Source organism: Eurytemora carolleeae, unplaced genomic scaffold (genome assembly GCF_000591075.1).
Source record: "Eurytemora carolleeae unplaced genomic scaffold, Eaff_2.0 scaffold1669, whole genome shotgun sequence".
Lineage (NCBI taxonomy): Eukaryota > Metazoa > Arthropoda > Copepoda > Calanoida > Temoridae > Eurytemora > Eurytemora carolleeae.
This window is the reverse complement of record NW_019397767.1, coordinates 28374-50171: the sequence shown is the minus strand read 5'-3', so window position 1 is coordinate 50171 and position 21798 is coordinate 28374. Positions and strand designations below refer to the sequence as shown.

The 21798-nt window shown below is 32.5% G+C and overlaps 1 protein-coding gene and 1 long non-coding RNA gene across 2 annotated transcripts; both read left to right on the top strand.

Annotated features, from left to right (window-relative positions):
* Positions 1-3514: 3514 nt before the first annotated feature.
* On the top strand, positions 3515-9373 carry LOC111715840 (uncharacterized). The gene is made up of 9 exons (XM_023491224.1): positions 3515-3531; positions 3888-5047; positions 5670-5715; positions 5937-6029; positions 6433-6502; positions 7038-7298; positions 8313-8429; positions 8767-8856; positions 8934-9373. Exons 2-9 carry the CDS (start codon positions 3893-3895, stop codon positions 9181-9183), a joined length of 2082 nt encoding a protein of 693 aa, XP_023346992.1. The 5' UTR covers positions 3515-3531; positions 3888-3892; the 3' UTR covers positions 9184-9373.
* An 11938-nt stretch (positions 9374-21311) lies between these two features.
* LOC111715837 (uncharacterized) lies at positions 21312-21770 on the top strand. The gene is made up of 3 exons (XR_002768320.1): positions 21312-21414; positions 21492-21518; positions 21603-21770. It is a non-coding gene; the product is annotated as an uncharacterized LOC111715837 (long non-coding RNA).
* The last annotated feature ends 28 nt before the right edge of the window (positions 21771-21798 follow it).

Below are 21798 nucleotides of genomic sequence, written 5' to 3'. Positions count from 1 at the left end.
TGTTAAACGTACAAGTTTATAAACTTATAACTGAAAAATGAATTATTTTGTTATGCTGCACCTCGGTCTCTCTAAATTTAACTAGTAATCCCTGACTTATTGTAAACTTTCAACACCTAGTAATATTCATCATATTCTAAACGTTTTAATATTAATTAGGTGGGGATAATGCCCAAAACAGCAAATAGCTAATCTCCACCTAATTGCTATAATTACATAAATATAGTAAACAATATAAAAATAGTTAGAGACTATTTTCCCTGTAACATTATAACTTGTATGTGTATTATTAGAAATAAACTATATCTTATCTTATCTTATCTTAATATTAAACTGTTGCTGGCTTGTTGCATGTCTTCAATGAAAAAAATAATTAGCTTAATTAAGATAATTAACCCCATAAACTCAGTTAATTACAGTAATTTGCATCTTTAAAGCAAATAAAATAGAATTCAAGGATGTTAATTTTGACATATATCTTAAATCATTTATATTTAATTTACCTTCTTAAATATAAATGTATATCTATCTTATTACGTTTCAACACTATAGACTTTTAGGGCGATTTGCACTTTCTTTCCTATCAACAATTTTCAGAAAGTCGCTATATTAAATTATTTGCTTATTTTCGCGGATTTTTGGTGTAAAGTAGTATTCATCACATCCCCAGCATCTTCTGAGGCTGAACATCTTTTCCCGCCACTGCCCAAATTATCATGCCCGGAGGCCATTATCAAATTATCTACTTAAAGTCCGAATCAACCCCTTTAAGTTTATTAGATTGAATGTTTCGCGACCAAACCACTGGCCGTGAATATATCAATTTATCAGGATAACCCTTATCCTTCTCTTAAACCATGGTAGACCCCATCATATCCTTATCTTAAACAATGGTAAACTATCCTATCCTTCTCTTAAACCATGGTAAACAATCCTATCCTTCTCTAAAACCATGGTAAGCCATCCTATCCTTCTATTAAACCGCGGTAAACCATCCTATCATCCTCTTAAACTATGGTAAACAATCTTATCCTTCTCTTAAACCATGGTAATCCATCCTAACCTTCTCTTTAACCATGGTAAACCATCCTATCCTTCTCTTAAACCCTGGTAAACAATCCTATCCTTCTCTGAAACCATGGTAAACCATTCTATCCTTCTCTTAAACCATGGTGAACCATCCTATCCTTCTCTTGAATGAATGGTAAACCATCCTATCCTTCTCTTAAACCAAGGTAAACCATCCTATCCTTCTCTCAAACCATGGTAAGCAATCATATCCTTCTCTTTAACCCTGGTGAACCATCCCATCCTTCTCTTAAACCATGGTAAACTATCCTATCCTTCTTTTTGACCATGGTAAACCATCCTATCCTTTTTTAACCTAGGTAAACCATCCTATCCTTCTATTAAACCATTGTTTTGCTACTTAGCGATTTTCCTAAAGACCTAATGAAATCTTTATAAGTACCGTGCGGTATTTCTCAAGATAGGATTGTAAGCCTTCCTCTTCTGACCGCTCTCCATAATAAAGGATAATAATATGGTTCCGAACGTTTATTTCTCCGAGACTTCAATCTAAATAATTTTAATAAACCCACAGAAAAAGCATTGAGTGATAAAATCATACAAATACAACAAATAAATCAACTCAGGCATTAAAAAACTGTGGAATGGAACCAACAAATTACATTTATAAAATATCAAACCATAACCGAACATAAACAAACGATATTCATACATATATATAAAGAATAATTACCACAGTGATCCTAGAATTTTAAGCACGGTTTAATAATAGACGAACTTGCAAGACAAACAAATATGTACTACGGTAGAAACTGTCCGCTTCCACGCGAGAAACTTGCGCATGCGTAGTCGGTCTGTAAACAGCTTCTAAAACTAGTTTTTCACAATACGTTCTGTACAGATCTGCTGGGAGAACTCAGGAATTCACAGGGGCACCACATAGACTTCATACATGGAGCATGGCTCGCGTAACAACCATGTTAAGCATCCTATCCTTTTCTTAAACCATGGAAAACCATCCTATTCTTTTCTTAAACCATGGTAAACAATCCTATCTTTCTCTTAAACCATGGTAACCTATCTTATCCTTCTCTTAAACCATGGTAAACAATCCTATCCTTCTCTTAAACCATGGTGAACCATCCTATCCTTCTCTTAAACCATGGTGAACCATCCTATCCTTCTCTTAAACCATAGTAAACCATCCTATCCTTCTCTTAAACCCTGGTAAACAATCCTATCCTTCTCTTAAACCATGGTAAACTATCCTATCCTTCTCTTAAACCATGGTAAACTATCTTATCCTTCTCTTAAACCATGGTAAACAATCCTATCCTTCTCTTAAACCATGGTAAACTATTTTATCCTTCTCTTAAACCATGGTAAACAATCCTATCCTTTTCTTAAACCATGGTGAACCATCCTATCCTTCTCTTAAACCATAATAAACCATCCTATCCTTCTCTTACACCATGGTAAACCATCCTATCCTTCTCATAAACCATGGTAAACAATCCTATCCTTCTGATAAACCATGGTAATCCATCCTATCCTTCTCTTAAACCATGGCAAATAATCTTACCCTTCTCTTAAAACATGGTAAACTATCCTATCCTCTTCTTAAACCATGTTGAACCATGCCTATTCTTCTCTTAAACCATGATAAACCATCCTATCCTCTTCCTAAATCTTGGCAAACAATCATATCCTTCTCTTAAACCATGGTAAACTATCATATTCTTCTCTTAAACCATGGTGAACTATCATATTCTTCTCTTAAACCATGGTAAACTATCATATTCTTCTCTTAAACCATGGTAAACTATCATATTCTTCTCTTAAACCATGGTAAACTATCATATTCTTCTCTTAAACCACGGTAAACCAACCTATGTTTCTCTTTACGGTAAAAGTTGTGACAAAATTTATGGGGAAAAGGAGAAAAACTGTCAAGGATTAAGAAAAGAAACAAGATAAAGGATAGGAACAAGATAGAGGAATAAGAACAAGTTGGAGGAATAGGAACTAGATGGAGGAATAGGAACTAGATGGAGGAATAGGAACTAGATGGAGGAATAGGAACTGGATGGAGGAATAGGAACTAGATGGAGGAATAGGAACAAGATAGATGAATAGGAATTAGATAGAGGAACAGGAACTAGAGAGAGGAATAGGAACTAGATAGAGGAATAGGAACTAGATAAAGAAAAAGGAATACGATAGAGAAATACGAACACGATAAAGGAATAGGAACTAGATGGAGGAATAGGAACTAGATATAGGAATAGGAACAAGATAGAGGAATAAGAACAAGATAGAGGAATAGGAGCAATGTGAAGAATTGGATGAAGAAGATATTGAACAAAATGAAGAATATATTTGAATAGAAGCAAAATGAATCATACCCTCAGTTGACAGGTGGAATATGTTAACTGCCTATATAAAGATAGAAATAGAATGATTATCTATCAGTTCAAGATTAAACTCTGAACCCCACAACAGGTTAATATTTAAATTCACCTTCTTTTTCTCCTCTTTCTTCATTTTTTCTCTTGTTTGCCCTCAGCTGGGAACACTTGTATTGTGTTTGATGCTTAATCTCGATCTTTTGAATGTTTGGATCCTTAAATTAAAAGTGATTGGGATTATAAGTTTCTAACACAAAAGTTCCCAGCTCTGCCCTTTTCATTTCCCCCTTCTTCTCCCATCTTTCTCTCCTTTCCCTCTTCTCCTGTTAATTGATCACTGGTCTTGCACCCCCACCCGGTCCCTAAGTCGTGAAAAAAAAATAATAGTATTTATTCACTTTGTCCCCAAGCAGCATGCTGTTTTAAAAATTGAGAGGAGATTGTTTTCAGGGACCATGAGAATTTGGTTATCTATATTGGTCTTGGCCATGGTGGCCTTTTGTTTGGCACAGGAAACTAAACCTAAGAAAAATTGTTTCATCAATGGTCAAAGAGTAAACGATCCTAAACGATGCCAAAGGTTTCACAGGAATAAAAAGCAAATAGCTCCAGAAGGCCAGGACGAAAATAACAAAGAACTGAAAAACTATATCAGTAAGTTAAAGAAAGTCCCAGCTAAAACAGCGCAGAAAGACATTAAGAAAGAAAAGAAGAAAAATCCTATCATTAAGCGAAGGAAAATTCATTCTCAGACACCTGGGAAAAAAATGTTGAAAGAAAAGAAGGAGAGAAAGCCCATCATTAAACAGAGCAAGATCTCAAATCAAATTTCAGAGAAAGAAAGTAAGGAAGAAAAGAAGAATAAAAAAATCATTGTTAAGCGTATGAAGATACCAGCTGGAACAGCCCAGGTTCGTATTGATGAGACTGGAGAGGGATGTGAATATGTTGTACTTTCTGATCTAACTTTCAAAGGAACAGGCTGTGTTAATGGGGCTAAATTTGTAATCAAGAAAGGAACAAACTCCAGAAGGCAGTATGTAATCATGAATGATAAGATTTTACTTCTTTGGGTGAAAATCGGATCAAAGTTCAAAGATTGTCCAGCTTTCACCGACAGAACAGCAACCATTACCTGTAAAGAAGTTGTGGGATTGGCAGCTGTAAATCTAGGCATAGCTACTGTTCCTGTTGCTTCTACAGCTGGAGTTCAACCAGCTTCTTCTGCTTCATCTGCTGCTGCCCCGCCTACAACTGCTGCCTCTGTAGCTATTTCTGCTGCTTCAACTTCTGTAGCTTCTTCTTCAACTGCTGCTCCTGGTGCTTCAACCTCTGTAGCTCTTTCTACTACTTCTACACCTGCTCCTGCAGCTTTAACATCTATAGCTCCTTCTACTACTGCTGCTCCTGATTCTGCAGCTTCTTCTACTTCTAATATTTCTGTTGCATCAGCTAGTGCAGCTCTTTCTACTACTGCTTCAGCTCTTCCTATCTCTGCTGCTTCAACTGCGTCAGCTGCTTCAGTTGCTTCAGCTGCTTCAGTTGCTTCAGCTGCTTCAGCTGCTTCAGCTGCTTCTCCTACTTCTGCAGCTCCAGATGCTTCTTGCCAGGTAATTTAGTTTACATTGTTTATGAAGTTCACACTCATTCCTCAAACCTATATAGTGACCTTGGTTCTCCCAGTCACACATTTACATGGTTTCAGCGTTCACAAATGTCAATTGATTTTATTAAACAGGCAGAACTATATTTCTATATGCTAATGTTGTTTAAAAAAAATATGAAAGAATTCCATACAGAATTTAAAATGCAAAGAAGTGTTTAATTTTCTGTATGCGTATTTTCCATCTTAAAATGCAGTATGCTTATTTTCCCAATTTTTTTCAATCGCAAGTTCTGTAATAGTAGTTCTATTTATGATCTTAACTGACAAACCTGTATATACAGTTCCATCCTATAAAATATTGGATTATATCCAAGTATGAATTTCAAAATACACATAATACTCGAAAAACCTAGTTTTTTTTTTCTTTACTTAAGCTTTATACAATAAAATAATTGATTCTTTTTAATTTTCCTATTAGTCCTGAAAATATCAATTTAGAGATATAAACGATCCATTATGGGCTGGAACACCCTAAATATCCATCCATTGATGAGAATTCATGGGAAAAAAATCATTTCACATGAAAATTTGAAAGATTAGTTTAAAATTTTAATTTAATAATTTAGAATGGTATTTTTTTTATTGGTGGCTCTGGAACTTCTTCTGGGTCAGGTAAGTTAATATATTTTTTTTGTATTTGGAAAAACAGACTTTATGGAAGAGAACATGATTATTTTTGATTTTGTCTTTTTGAAACATTTGGATAACTAATCCCATGAAAAATTTAACTTCTATTGATCATTTTAACAATTTCAAATTCTTTCCAAAAAAATCCCAAAAATTATGTTTCTAACATTACTGACAGAATATAATTGGCAATATTTGGTGAACAGGGAAAAAGACAGCAGTTCAGAGCTATCCATGCAAAATAACCTTGCCATCTGAAGTTGATAATGATATTAGTAGCAACAGATTTATGCCAGGAGGTAAAACATCAATATCATCATCATCATCTATATGTATGAAGTAGTAACCTCTGTTTATTGCGCGCTTGTTTGTTTGTCGGATCAGAACTAAAAATGACAGATAAAAAAAATTACTTTCGAATGTTTGAATATGCTAGACACGGATCAGCTGGGTTGATTTCATACAGTTTGTAGTGTACACTAGGTTTTAGATCAATTCAACATTTCACAGATCATACACAAGCTCTCTCTATATACCTGATTAACAGTCAAAGTTTAAAGAGAATCCATGTAAATTAGGCAATGCCCTATTCACATGGACGTTAACATAAAATTAAACTTACAGTTCCTTCAAGGAATGATTTAGTAGTTTCACCATAATTTTTTGCATGCAGTACATTTTGTCATTTATTCTTCAATGCAGGAGTTGCGATTCTTAACGGAAAAGCCCTTATTCTCAACAATGGAGATACAAGGACCGAAACTCCAAACAAGTAAGATGTTTAACTATCTATTTAAAGGGAGTGCTCGCAAAAAATGAAATGGGTATATATGACCCTGAATCATTCTGTTTTTATCTAATGCTTTAGTAATTAAAATATTGCAAAAACATCCAAGGCTTGTAGATAATATTCATTTTCAATGGAATTAAGTCTTTGTCACAAACTAAGAATTTTTTATCCCCAGATTTTTTTTATCCAATGTCGTATTCGTTTACTTTAGATATTTTAAAGGATGAATCTGTTAGATCAAATAATCTATGTTGGCCATTTTAAAAGGTTTGTACCTTCAGGTTGCAAAGATAGAAGGCTTTAACTATTGAGTTTTCTTCAAAGTGATCATTCCTTTATATGCAGTTGGAGCCTTTTCATTTTTTGCTAACACCCGGCCTTAAAGATTGAAATTGTTATACATTAGATTCGAGTTTTTATTCAGAATATCAGAAAATCAAGTTCCACATATTAATTTAGATTATAAGGATGAATTTATGACTATTTAATAAAAATATTAAAAATAAAATCTGACCAGGTGTTACAACGGCACTCTAGGCTCCTCTGAGGGCTGGTCTGTAACAACTGATTGTTTGCTTACAAGAAGGATGTATCCAAGTATGGTAACAGTAGGACAATCTATTCTGTTGACTGGGGGAGCAGTACGTACTTCTGATAGTATTTTTAATAATAGTTTTTTTACCATTGATTTAATTGAACGCTATGACGGGAATAGTTGGACAACCCTGACTAATAAACTTCAAACACCAAGAGCTTACCATTGTTCTGTAGCAGTCAGGTGACATATTTGTAAATGACAAAATTTTAAAAGATTTGTGAAAAAAAAAATTAGAAACTTAAATTTTCAAAATAAAAATGACAACTTTTTATTTATTTCTGAAATTTAAAACACTTTTTTGTGAATAGAAATTTTAAGGACCCTATGCATACATTTTTTTTTCTAATGCATAGGGTAGGTTACAGGATTGAAAAAAGTGCGGTCTTTGAAATAAAATCTAAAATAGCCCATATCTTTTTTTGTATCTAATGCTACAGATCTAAAAACTAATTGATATTTGTTTAAAACAAAAAAAATATTTTTTTTTCATTGTTCTGACCCTTTTTTTTGGCCTTTTTTCAACCCTCCCTAACTTCCAAACTATTAAACTTATTAGTCTAATCGTTTTTTTTTCAATGAGCTAACCTTGAAAAAATGGGCTATGAACATGCATTTTAATCCTATACCTATTCTCTAAGGCTTTTTTCTAGGGGGGGGGGGGAGTGGGACGCCAAAGTGAATAAATACTAAAGTGGGCCAAACTCATAGTAGGATGACGACATTTGTTGTCCCAAGTATGTAAAAATAATATTGCAGGGCCCTTACAATCTGTGTGTACGGAGTGTACAGTACTAAATTAGCTGGACTTCAGTTTGTTTACAAACTGTCACTCAGAGTTTATGTGGAAAAATTAACAAATGATGTAAAAATGTAATGATTCCGTATGGCCTAATTAGTCGTCTTTATTCTGTCTGTTTCACTTTAGTATTTATTCACTTTGGTGGACGACCCCACCCCAGGATATACATAGATTTAGACCCCCAGCCTTTACAGGGTTAAATAAATTGTATATATTATTTTTTAAATTTAGTCTAAAATGAAAAACAACCTTATAGAAAATCAGATTTTGCTAAATGTCAAGTCTTTCAAATTTTGTTTTAAAAACCTTGAAAGCCAAAGAAACAAGGATGTTTAATAACGGACCTCACAATGATGCCTATCAGGAAGGAAAGGACTAAATAAATCTTAATTCAGTAAATCTGAAATAATTTTGCTGGGAGGAAACACAGGAACAGGCCCTCTTGCCACTATGGAGAAATATGATGTGGATGGAAAGTTAATAGAGGTTCTTCCTAAAATGAGCCTACCGAGGTAATTAATTAGGAGTTAGGTACTTTCCTAAAGGCATTTTTCCAAGTGGCAACTTTCAAATTGTGCTAAAACTTCGATTATGTACAGTAAGGGTTAGGCTAGGCCTTCTGAGATGTAGGGCTGGGCAAAGTTCAGTTAACGGCACAGCTAGGTTTTCAAAAATTAACGGAAACAGCTAGAAAAAGTTGGAACATGCCCAGCCCTACTGAGGAGCTGCCGGCTGCAATGGGGCCAAGTGCTGTGGCAAGGGTGGGCATGGTACGCCGAGCATTGCGGCTAGAACAGGCTATAGGGCTCTTCACTGGTTTGATAGCTCTGTTTATAAGATTTACTTAAGACACAACCTTGGATGCACCATTTTCAACAACGAACTTTACGCAGCCGGAGGAAATATTGGGACTTTTTTTGGAGATCCTATTAACAATGAGTAAGTGTTTCTTATAATATCATTTGTTATTTTTTCCGTTAAAATGAAAATTCACATGTCAATCTTAATTTCTTCAGTAATACAACCGTTCTTTCTGATGTCGAGGTTTACAATCTAGAGACACAAGTATGGAGAAAAATTAGTAATATGAATCAGAGACTGTGGTTACCAGGCTTACATGTATACAACAACCTTGTAACAGTGTTTGGAGGGGGTACAGGCAAAAATAGAATTGAAAAGTTTGATGGTACGAAGTGGGACTTTGTTGCTGATAATCTTGAGACTAGTTTCGTCGGCGGGGTTTCAACTGTATTTAAATGCCCATAATGCCCATAATAATGCCCATAATAATGCCCATAATGCGGGGCGTGTTCAATTATTAAAAATTTTGTTTGTTCATATTTGTGAATGACTTATTTTTTTTATTGTTCAAAAAAAATTGATTTTGTTAGTTTTCCATATAGTTTGTCAATTTTCTCATTAAGTTTTCATTGTAAATGCACAGAAGAACAACAGCAAAAATATTTAAAATATTATAAATATATCAAATAAAATAATAAAGGCTTAAACTTTTTAATAGATTTTATTTTGAAGTGAAAGTGAACTAAGAAGAGGAAAGATGATAGTTGAAATGTGAATATGGAAAGAGAAAGTCTCAAAACATTTTTTTAGAATTAAATGATGAGACATAAATTTTTCTTCCTTTAAAACCCTATGTCTCATTTTTTTTCGTTGCTATTTATCAGTACGTAAAATTATTTAGTTTGACGTTAGTATCTTTTTTTTTATTTTGAACCAATTTTTTCTACTTCCACAGCACTTCGGCAATTTGAAATAAATGTTTTTTTTTTAATTAAATTAAATTTTTTATAGGAAAGCTTGATAAATTTACAATAAATATCTACTTTTCTTAAAACTAAATGAATATGAAATATATATATTTTATCACCACAATTTACAAACAATATACCACTATAAATATTAAATAATCAAATTTGGTAAAAAAGTATAAACTAAGTCTTTTAAATCTAATGTCAAGTCAAGGAAATGTTAAATCCTGACTTTTTGCACCATGGTGTATGAAATGATACGAGTAATTAATAGGTTATAGAATATAAGAAATGGATGATTGGGGAGTAGGGGGTTCTGAAATCTTGTAAGAATTGTGTAACTAAAAACGTTATTTACATTACAGGCGCTGATATCGATAAACCATATTAACAAAAATCACAAGAAATTTTGCTTTTTAAAGGAATAAATTTAGAATCAAAATAATTCTTAAACTGAAAAGATTTTTGCCTGTCTAATTTTCTTTTTAACCCTATTCCTGCTGGGGGGCCCCTGTAGTTTTTTTTACATAACTCAAAAAGTATTGGTCTGAGGCTGTTGAAATTATCTGACTTTTCCTACATACCCAAAGCCCTCCCTTTAGGCCTAAAACCGGGCTTTAATTCTAACTGCCTGAGTCCTCAGGCCCACTGCCTGAATGACTGCTTTTTCCATGTAACAAACTAAAACTTTGTTTTGACCCACTTCCACTTGTCAGATTTTGATAAAATTTGATTTTTTGGAAAGCCTTTGACATAAGGAAACGAATTGCACAAGTTTTATTTGCACATGTTTAGTTTTTCTTGATTAAAAATCAGGTTATTCAAAATTTTGCATTACTATCCCTGTACTATCCCTGTACTATCCCTGTACTATCCCTGTACTATCCCTGTACTATCCATATACTATCCCTGTACTATCCCTGTACTATTCCTATACTATCCCTGTACTATCCATATACTATCCCTATACTATCTCCGTACTCTCCCTGTACTATCCCTGTACTATCCCTGTACTATCCATGTACTATTTTTTACTATCCCTATACTATCCCTGTACTATCCCTGTACTATCCCTGTACTATCCCTATACTATCCCTATACTATCCCTGTACTATCCCTGTACTATCCCTGTACTATCCCTATACTATCCATATACTATCCCTGTACTATCCCTGTACTATTCCTATACTATCCCTGTACTATCCATGTACTATACCTGTACTATCCTTGCGCAATATCTGTACTATCACTATAATATCCCTTACTATACATGTACTTAACCTGTACTATACCTGTACAATACCTGTACTATACCTGTACAATACCTGTACTATACCTGTACTATACCTGTACTATAACTGTACTATACCTGTACTATCCCTGTACTATCAATATAATATCCCTGTACTATACCTGTACTATACCTGTACAATACCTGTACTATACCTGAACTAAACCTGTACTATACCTGTACTATACCTGTACTTTACCTGTAATTTCCCTGTACTACACCTATACCTGTACTAAACCTACACTATGTCAGATCCTTACAATTTCTATAGTTTCTATAGTTTCTATAGTTGAATTGTAGGTATTCAGACAGATACAGAAATTTCAGATTTTTATTTTCCTACCTCTCGTAACAGATATGATTTTCAGACATTGTGTAATCAAAAATTGGTTGAATGGACCTTCCTTTATGTCTGAATGGAAGATGAGTAAATAAAACTTAATGGAAGTCTGTTTATAAGTTTACCCATTTATTTGTAAATGTCTGAATACCCATGTTCTGAAATAAAAAAGTCTGAATTTACACCATCATGGCGTTAACTTTGCTTTAGTAATCCCTTTACTATTCCTGTACTTTGCACGTACTTTGCATGTACTATTCATGCACTATCTCTGTACTATCACTGTAATATAACTTTACTAACTTGTACTATGTTTGTACTATGCATGTCCTTTCACTATACTATCCCTGTACTATTCCTGTACTATCCTTTTTACTATTCCTGTACTATCCCTGTACTATTCCTGTACTATCCTTTTTACTATTCCTGTACTATTCGTGTACTATCCCTGTACTATAACTGTATTATGCCTGTACTTTACCTGTTCTTAACCTGTACTTAGTATACCTAGCTGTACTATATGGTATACCTGCACTATGTCAGTATAGTATCTAGTAATGTTATATCTAGGTTTATTATCTAAGATATATCTATATATCTATATCTATATCTAGGTTTATTATCTAACCGAAATGGGAAAAACAATTAATTATCTCCTCCTATTTTGCCCATCCAAGCTATACCTGTGAAGTAAAATAATGATCGTTTTTGCGGTGTGCCTTGCGTCTTGAAAATGTCACAATATTGCAAATTTGCAGCGCAAAAACCGTGTGTCCTTTGAGCATTGTAATTATAGCTCCGCTTCGATATATTTCTCTGCAATACGAGGAGGGAAAGCAATAGATCTGAACCTCCACTCTTTCTGCAATTCGAGGGGGGGGGGGGGGCAATTCTCATGCATTAAAAAAGAATAACATCACAATATTTTTATATTCAGTTTTAACCTATGTTAAAGAGGCTTTTATGTTTAAGCCAATAGTCCAACAGTTCACAATTTAGCGATTTACATCGAACATAAAATTTTTTAAATATTAACATTAATAAATCTGTTGAGCTAAATAAAGTTCTGAACCGGAAATAAATTATAAAAGAAAATATTCAATTTTTTTAAAATTGTGCCCTCTGAATTTTTTAAGAATTAATGAATATCAAGAACTTTTTAAAACTGTTAATTTGAGGCTGGAAGCGGTCTCACTTTGAAGATAGAGTCTTCTCCCCCTCCCTCCCTCGTTCTTCTGTTTTAGCTTCTGTAGGGTTTCCAATATCAAGAGAAATACAAACATTTATAAACATTTTTCATTTTCAGACTATTTAGTTCAATTAAAAGCTGAGAACTAGCCCCCCCCCCCCCCTCTCCTGCCTCGGATACAAGATGTCGATTAGAATTTCACACGTGAGCGAGCGAAGAGAATGTTTACAATTACTTTTAATTTTCTCTAACAAGGGCACATACTTTTATTCTATATTATAAAAGCGCCCCCCCCCAAAAAAAAATTAAAGGGACTATAAGCGTAATTTCAAGAGACCCTCCATTTAAAGATGGCAGTTCCCGATTTACAACGGTACCCTTGAAACCTTAATCTGATAAAAAATGTGGAAGATATACCGACCTTTCCCTGACTCAAAAAGTGTTTAATTCTGATGATTTCTCCATTGGTTCCTAAAACAAGAATTAAATGCGCAAACCACTTTTTCAGAGAGACCGCAAATAAAAATGAAAAGTTTAAAGAAACAAAAACATGGATATCTGATTTATGCTTGATCATGCAAAGCTTTTAAGGGTACCGTTGTGAATCAGGCATAGCCATCTTTGCATGGGGGCCGGGGGTCACTTGAAATTACGTTCACAGTCCCTTTAAACATCTTCAACCTTTGGTTTCTTTGTAAAATTAGCGACGAGAAAAATGTTAGATTTTTGTAATCATATTTCCAGAGGGGTTTCATCCTTAATACTGGTTGAAAGTTAATTTGTTTTGATGATTTTGTTAAATTGGTTTAATTTTCACCTCTTTATCTGTTAATTTATCCCCTCGTGCCAGTAATTAACTCGAGGATTTTTGGATATTTTTCGAATTCTTTTCTGACAATATAATTGGTTATGATAGGGGTTAGAACTACACTTGTCAGGGGCAATTTATATTTTATTTTTAGAAACAACACAATTTCAGTTTTTTATTATTAGGAGTTTTTAAAAATATCAAAGCAAAATGAATTTATGCAAGCATTTGACAGACCTGGAATACCTCCAACTTATTGTTGAAATCTAACATTTTTTGGCTAAATACAGGAATTTCGATTAACTTCGTCTAGGTTTTAAGTTTTATTTTTTAAGTTTTACATTTGATAATGAAACGGACTAGCAGTGCCTTGTATGTGATAAAGAAAACGGACTAAAAGTGTCTAGTAATTGATAATGAAACGGACTAACAGTGTCTAGTATTTGATACTTATATGGGAGGGAGTATAGGTTATCTATATGATAATATTAGATTAATTAATTGCCTGGTTTCAATATGAACCTAAGCTTCTATATTTAACCCATAAATCTACCAGAGTAGATGCTATAGTAGTTCTCAAACCCAGGCTGTACAAAAAATATTTAATTTATTGAAAAATATTTAAATTTTAGAAAACTTTACACAACAACAGTACGTCTGAAACAATGTTTCAAAAATATTGCAGAATAAAAGATTTTTTTTGACACCTTTCATTTTCTATTTTCTGATACCACGGAACTACTATAAATTATATTCTTAACTCCCAATTACCAGTTTGCTTACGTATATAATACTAGATGATTAACAAGGTCTGGAAAGTATAAAATTTACGAATTTATTCAACAACGACAACAACAACAATGTAGCCAAATTGTGAATTATATTTAGGACCATGACAGTGTGTGTTTAGACAAATTGTACAGGCAAATCAAAGTACGCTAAAATATTGTTGATAAAAGTACAGAAGGACAGGAACTGTAAGAAAAAGATTGTACTGGCTTGGTAATTAGAGTACAGGAGAACCTATACAAATTGTACTTTATTGCATCTCGGTACGCACCCCGGGACGGTACGATACAAATTGTACGAGCATGGTAATTTAAGTAGTACAGCGGTTACCAATGTACAGCGGGAACCAATGTACTGTACTATAAAATATGTACAGCGGGAACCAATGTATTGTAGAATATGCAGACGTAATTAAAACAATTTTCAGTTATTTTGAGGCAAATAATTTTGAGTAGCTTGAAAATCAAGTTTTGAACAGTTTTATCCGAACATCTTTTTTGTTTATAAATGTATTGTATAATGTATATTTTTAGAATTGTACAATGTATGTACAATGTAAAATGTATGTACAATGTACAATGTATGTACAATGTACAATGTATGTACAATGTACAATGTATGTACAATGTACAATGTATGTACAATGTACAATGTATGTACAATGTACAATGTATGTACAATGTACAATGTATGTACAATGTACAATGTATGTACAATGTACAATGTATTGTATTTTTCCTGTTCAATATTCAAAAGTGTATAATACTGCGCATTGCATGTTTATGAATCAAAAACTAGATCAATTCACTTCATACCTTGTGCAATCATTCATTTAGTCAGTACAGATAAGGTTTCATAAAAAAATCATCATTAATAAAAAGGCATACCCCCCCCGCTCCTCCTTTTCTTTGTACCACCCCTTTATACCTTCCCACTTAAATTTGAAGTAATAGCGGCGTGTATTAACATTGTTAATAAAAAGGGCAGTATTGGGTATTTTTTGCCGGAGATCGGTCATAATTTATTCTTGTTCTATTATCTGAATACTAACGAGCTATCTACTTATCTATCCATCTATCTAGTTATCTATCTATCCATCTAGCTTTAGTTATCTAGTCATCTATCTATGTGTCTTCTTCTTATCCATCCATCTATCTAGTTATCTATCTATCCATCTAGCTTTAGTTATCTAGTCATCTATCTATGTATCTTCTTCTTATTTATCCACCTAGCTTTAGTTTATAGTCATCTATCATGTTTCTACTTCTTATCCATTTATGTTTTACCTATTCATCCATATTTTTATCCATTTATGTTTTACCTATTCATCCATATTTTAATCCATCCATCTCTCTGCGTCAGGCCATGTTTATTCAGACTTTTTTTAGTATTCAGACCTGGCGTAATGAGACTATGGTTATTCAGACCTCAAAAAAATATCTTTAAATGACAATAACTTTGTTGTCAATTGACCAATCTTTCCAAAACTTATTCAGGGTAATCTACACAGAATTTCCGTTCTAAATATGCAATTTTTTTGCAATATTGCAAAGTCCGAAAAGCCATGTTTGGTGAACAAAGTCTGATTAAGTGTCGTTGAAAACATTGCAGTTAATTTCGGACCTCAGGTCTTAAAAGCCTCCTTTTGGTGTACCTATTTTGCAATGACAGCTTTGACAGCTTGTTGGACAGCTTAATGGGCAAATTTCAAATAAAAAAGACGATATTTAACCACATCGTAAAAGCCTAGTCAATTTATCACAGGAATATTNACTCCCCCCCGTGCTTTTTAAAACTTAAAACGTATTGGTATTATGTCGTCTACCTATTCCAATGCTTTCTGGTTATCACTGTAGCTGAGACTAAAATCAAACTCTTTCATAACAGATAAAGTAGCATTTTTTCTTCCTCCAAGAAATCTCTAATAATAAATTATAACCTGTTCTTTCCATGATATGAAATTACCTATCTCTATGAGAATTCTTCTCTGCCTATGAAAAAAGTCCTATTTACGAAATATCCCATATATAAAAGTCCTATCTAGGAAATATCCCATCTATAAAAAGTCCTATCTAGGAAATATCCCATCTATAAAAAGTCCTATCTACAAAATGTCCTATCTACAAAATATCCCATCTATGAAATGTTCTATCTATGAAATTTCCTTCTATAAAATGTCTTTCTATGAAATATCTCAACACAATTGAGCTCAAGCTAGTGGGTGTATAGTTTTATAGATTCGTGTTTTTTGAAAAAATTATTATTTTCATAATTATCTTGACTTTTTTACAGGCATTTGTCCTCTTTTTACTATTGTCCTTGATATCTGTCAGTATCATCCTCTTCTTGTATCAAACTTTCATATCTGTCTCCTTTTCTATCCTATTTTCTGTTTATACAATCATTAATTTATAGTTATATTCTAGTCAAATTGATTTTAAACTGAACTATATTTGAGTAAAAGCTTTTATTAACAAAATAAACTGCAAAAAGTCTTTCATATCTAGCACAATGTGGATGAAGACATTCAAAACTTTTTACCAACTGTCATGTTTCGTCGGACACCCAGTATGTAATTATATGATTGGCTAATTTTTGGTATCGTCAATTTGTTATAGACAATTTGGTGATGACAATGTGGTAATGCCAACTTAGTAAGGTGACTTTTTGGTAACGACAATTTGGTAAAGACAATAATGGTAACTACAAAAAAGTGACAATTTGGTAATAACAATTTTATTGCTTCATAAAAATGACGATTTGGTAACTGCACAAAGTGACAATTTTGTAACTACAAAAAAGTGACAGCCAGGGATATAACTACATAAAAGTGACAATTTCGTGAGCACAAAAAAAAGTGACAACCATTTTGTCTAATCAATTTTGGTCTAAGTAACATTATGTCAACGTTCAATTTTGTCTAACTTTTCTTGGTCTAAGGTAAATTTTTGGTCTAAATAACATTTGGTCCATAGTAACTTTTGGTGTAACGTAAATTTTGGTCTGAAGGTACTTTTTTGTCTAAAGTAACATTTATCTAAAGAAAAATTTTGTTAGAAATATAGGTTCACGATACCAGGTTGTAAAGATATATGGATTAGTAAATTTAATTTTGTTGCTAGTTCTATGTACCTTTATAGTCTAATTACCTTTTGTTAACCTCTAGGATGGGCTATTGGGCCGAGCGCTGCTGTCTCTTACATTATTTAGGAATAGGGTTGGTTAAGACAATTTCTGGGCCGAGCGCTGCGACTAGGATAGGCTAGCGTTGTGGCCTATTAAATGTTGAATAATCTAACCAAACACAATTTAATTATTTTTAATAAATTCAAATATGTATACTTGCCACACTTTTTTTATCAAATTTTCACCTTACCAAATTGTCACTTTTTGTTACCAAATTGTCATTACCAAATCGTCATTACCAAATTGTCAGTACCAAATCGTCATTACCAAATCGTCATTACCAAATTCTCATTACCAATTCTCATTACCAAATTGTCGTTACCAAATTGTCATCAACATATTGTCATTACTTCCCTGTCACCCTGTGGTTCTGTGAGGTGCAAAATGTGAGCTTAATTAGTTTAGCCTTTTTTTACGGTAAATCGAAACATTATTAATAAAATATTGTCTTCATTGTATTGATATTATCGTCAACCTCTGCAATTTTCATTTAACATTTTACGGTTCTCAAACCTTGCCACAAAAATGTGGGTCCTATCGGTTTAGCTGATTTGATGTTAATTGAAAACAAACAGGAAGGCAAAGAATATAAATTGATTGTCCTTAATCTCTTTTAATTTTCAACCAAAAAAAAAACAAAGATTAACTTTATATTTTTAAACCATATAAAACAACTTTTTGGGAAATAATTATGATTCTTCAGAGCTGGAACCAAAGTTATTCCTGTGCATAAAAAAAGTTCTGAAATTCGGACATGGTGCTATCAAAAATTGGTTAAACGGACCTTCCTTTATGTCTGAATGAAAGATGATTAAATGGAACTTAATGGAAGTCTGTTTTTAAGTTTACCCATTTATTTGTAAATCTCTGAATACCCATGTTCTAAAATACAAAAGGCTGAATTTAGACCATCAATGCGTTAACTTTGCTTTATTAATACCTTTACTATTCCAGTACTTTGCATTGCATATACTTTGCATTGCATGTACTTTGCATGTACTATCCATGCACTATCTATGCACTCTCTCTGTATTATCACTGTAATATAACTATACTAACTACTATGTTTGTACTTTGCATGTCCTTTCCCTATACTATCCCTGTACTATTCCTGTACTATCCTTTTTTTCTAATACCTGTACTATACCTGTACTTTACCTGTACTTTACCTGTACTTTCCCTGTACGATACCTAGCTGTACTATATGGTATACCATGGCACTATGTCTGTATAGTATCTAGTGATGTCCATTTTTGTCTTGTAATGTCTTGTAATGTCCTGTAATGTCCTGTTATACTTTGTCCTGTCCAGTTATGTCTCGCAAGGTCCTATAATGTTCTGAACTTTCTTGAAACATATTCAGATGGATAAAGCAATTTCAGACTTCTCATGAGAGATATGATAATCAGACATTGTACAATCCAAAATGGGTTAAACAGACCTCTTACTAAATTTGAATGGAAGCTAAAAATGGAACTTAATTAATGCCCGCTTTTAACAGTCTGAATACCCATATTCTGAAATACAAATGTTTGTTTACACCATCATGGCTTTTGAAATTAAGTATTACACTGCTAATTCATAAAAAAGACGATATCGAATTCGTCACTGAATTCCCATGTTTTTTTTGGGACACCCTGTATCTTTACAGCCCAGTGTCGTAGTCCTTAGATATTTTCAAACTAAGAATTCTGTTGGATCAAATAGTCTAAGTTTAATATATCAAAGGTTCAGACCATCAGGTTGCTAAGGTATAGCAATTAGAAAATTTGAGTTTGTGGCAAAGACTCAATTCCTTAACAACGAAAAATTATAGAAACAAATGAATTACAATGTAGTTTTGACAGCAATGGGAGAAACTGGAAAGCCTACCAGTCTATGTTGTAGCTAATAAAATTACTAAAAATTACAAAAAGATTAATTCTAATGTAACTTTTTGTTCTCTTGATTTTTGACTCTGATGGTGTTAACCTTTAACATTTTAAACCGTGACCTTAACTTTAGATATCATAAAATAGCTTGGGAACCCAGCTTTACCAAAGTTATTGAAATTTACTCCCGCCCAAGCTAAGAACATTCTATGGGTCTCCCGAGTTCCCGAATCAAAATTTGAGGCAAATCGGTCCAGGGGTTCCTGAGTTATGATCGGACAAACAAAGAAACAGACATCCAGACAGACACACAAAGATTAGAACTTTATATATTATAATTATTACATACCTTTTAAAGACTTCATCCCCAGGGTAAAAGATTTTTTGGCAAAAGCACAAGCAAATAATAAGTACTGTTTGTCTGTTTGATCTAGAAACCCCGATTTGTTTCAATATTTTATTATGGAGCTTGGTTAGTCACGGAAATTTAACTGGTTAATTCAACGAGGTTATAGTGTATAGAGTGATGATGTACGGCAACACTTTACTGATCTTATAGGCCATAAACTATCCGAGAGCGTACTGCATATTTGTTTATTATAAGTTGATTCTGGCCTAACCTATTGTATATCAATATTAGTAAGCAGTTGTAAGTGTACATTACAGCTAACTGAGCACACAGGTAGAGAATTACAACCCCCCTGGGTTAATTGTATTGTTTTAAATTGGTGAACAATACCTTAAAAAGAAAAGACATTTATTGGTGGGGTGGTATATCCGACTCACAATACTACCTATTAAAGGGATTGTTCGCGAAAAATGAAAGGGGGTATAGACTTAATGCGATAAAAAAGTGCTTTTGATCGCTACTAATCTTACTTCTATCTTAAACCTACATAGATAGGACATGTCCTTCCTTGCAGGGTCACTTGAAACTACACTTAAAGTCTCTTTAAAGGGAGTTTTCGCGAAAAATGAAAGTGATTTCAATTCGATATTAACCTTTAAACTTTAAGAATGTGCGTGTATGGTCTATGTCCCTTTTTGCTTCAAAGTCACACAAAATAATTTTATCTTTTATTTTACTTATTTTAAAACTGTAATTTCATTGAAAAACGAATGTATCTAATAGATCATTATTTTCAGATAATTATACAAAAATTCTAAAATATTATATATTATATTATATAATTATGTTTGAATGTTTAATGTTTGAAAACTTCAAGTGTTTCAGGAATTGATTCAAGTTAAGAGATTTGGAATTTGTGTTCATTGTCAGATTCTTCTCCGAGTCGACTATGCAAACATACTTAAACATCATCAAATAATAAATCTTAATTTATTCCACTTAAACTTAATAATGAAACTATTTAGTATAAAATCTTTAATTTAAACAAAATATAAAGATTTTTTTCTATTAAACTTAAACAAATCAATGGAACCTTCAACTTTCTAAATAAAATTTATTCTATGGGACTTAAATAAATTAATGAAACTTTGATTTTATAAATTTATAAATTTTGGACAAAATATGAAACTTTTACTTATTAAACATAAACTTGATTGTAAAAATTTAAGCTATAAAATATGAAAAAACATGAAGTATGAAGATGTCGTCTTCATTATCAAAACTCCTTGAAACGGGAATAATTTTTTTCAAAAGTAACAATCAGATCATATAAAATAAAAAATATTATGAAATATCAACTATTTACGAATGCGTAGAAAACTATCGATGATTATTGGTTGTAATATCTAAATGATTTATCTTGAATCAAATTGATATTTTTACGATCCGAGTTGAATGTTGCAAGTTTCTCACTTTGTACGGACTCTACGTTCTTTGGTATTAGTTGTTTTTAACAATTTTCCTATCATAGAAGCAAGAGATAGAAGTAAGATTAGTAGCGATCAAAAGCGGTTATTTTTGCCGTAATCTATACACCTTTTAATCTTTCGCAAAGACTCCCTTTAAGTTAAACTAAAAATGAAACATATAATCATATAAACTTTTGAACACCAATGAAACTTGCAGTTAGTAAACTTTGGAAAAAAATAACAAAACTATAGTAAACTTTTAAAGAAATAAAATTTTATGCTCTTTCAATTTTTAAAAATAATGAAAACAATCATCTAATAAAATGTACTAAAATATAACCAAAATATAAGATTTTTCTTAAAAAAGATAAAATGGGAGTTTTAAACCTAGCCTTAGTTGGCTTTCTTCTTAGCATTCATGCTTCATTTGTGAGCGGTAAGCACTTTTGTGTAAAAACACTTTTTAGATTAATTTTCTAAATATTAATGATATTTCATATATTGTTACTCTAGGTACTTATTCTACAAGTTCCATGATAGGTATGCATACATTTACCTCTTATATGTTAATATACATAAAGAATAAAAATAACTTAAAATATTATAAAAATCCTTGCTTTACAGATGGCATTAAAGTAGCCGTGGATTTTAATGCTAATCAAACATTAGAAAGAACAGCAAGAGGTATTCAGAATAAAGATCCAAATGATAACAAATCTGAAAATTTAGATAAACCTAAAAAAAAAGATAAGGTTGAGAAGAAAAGTGAGTCTAGAAATAAAAAGCAAAAAAGAAGAGAAAAAAAGATTAAACTTAATTT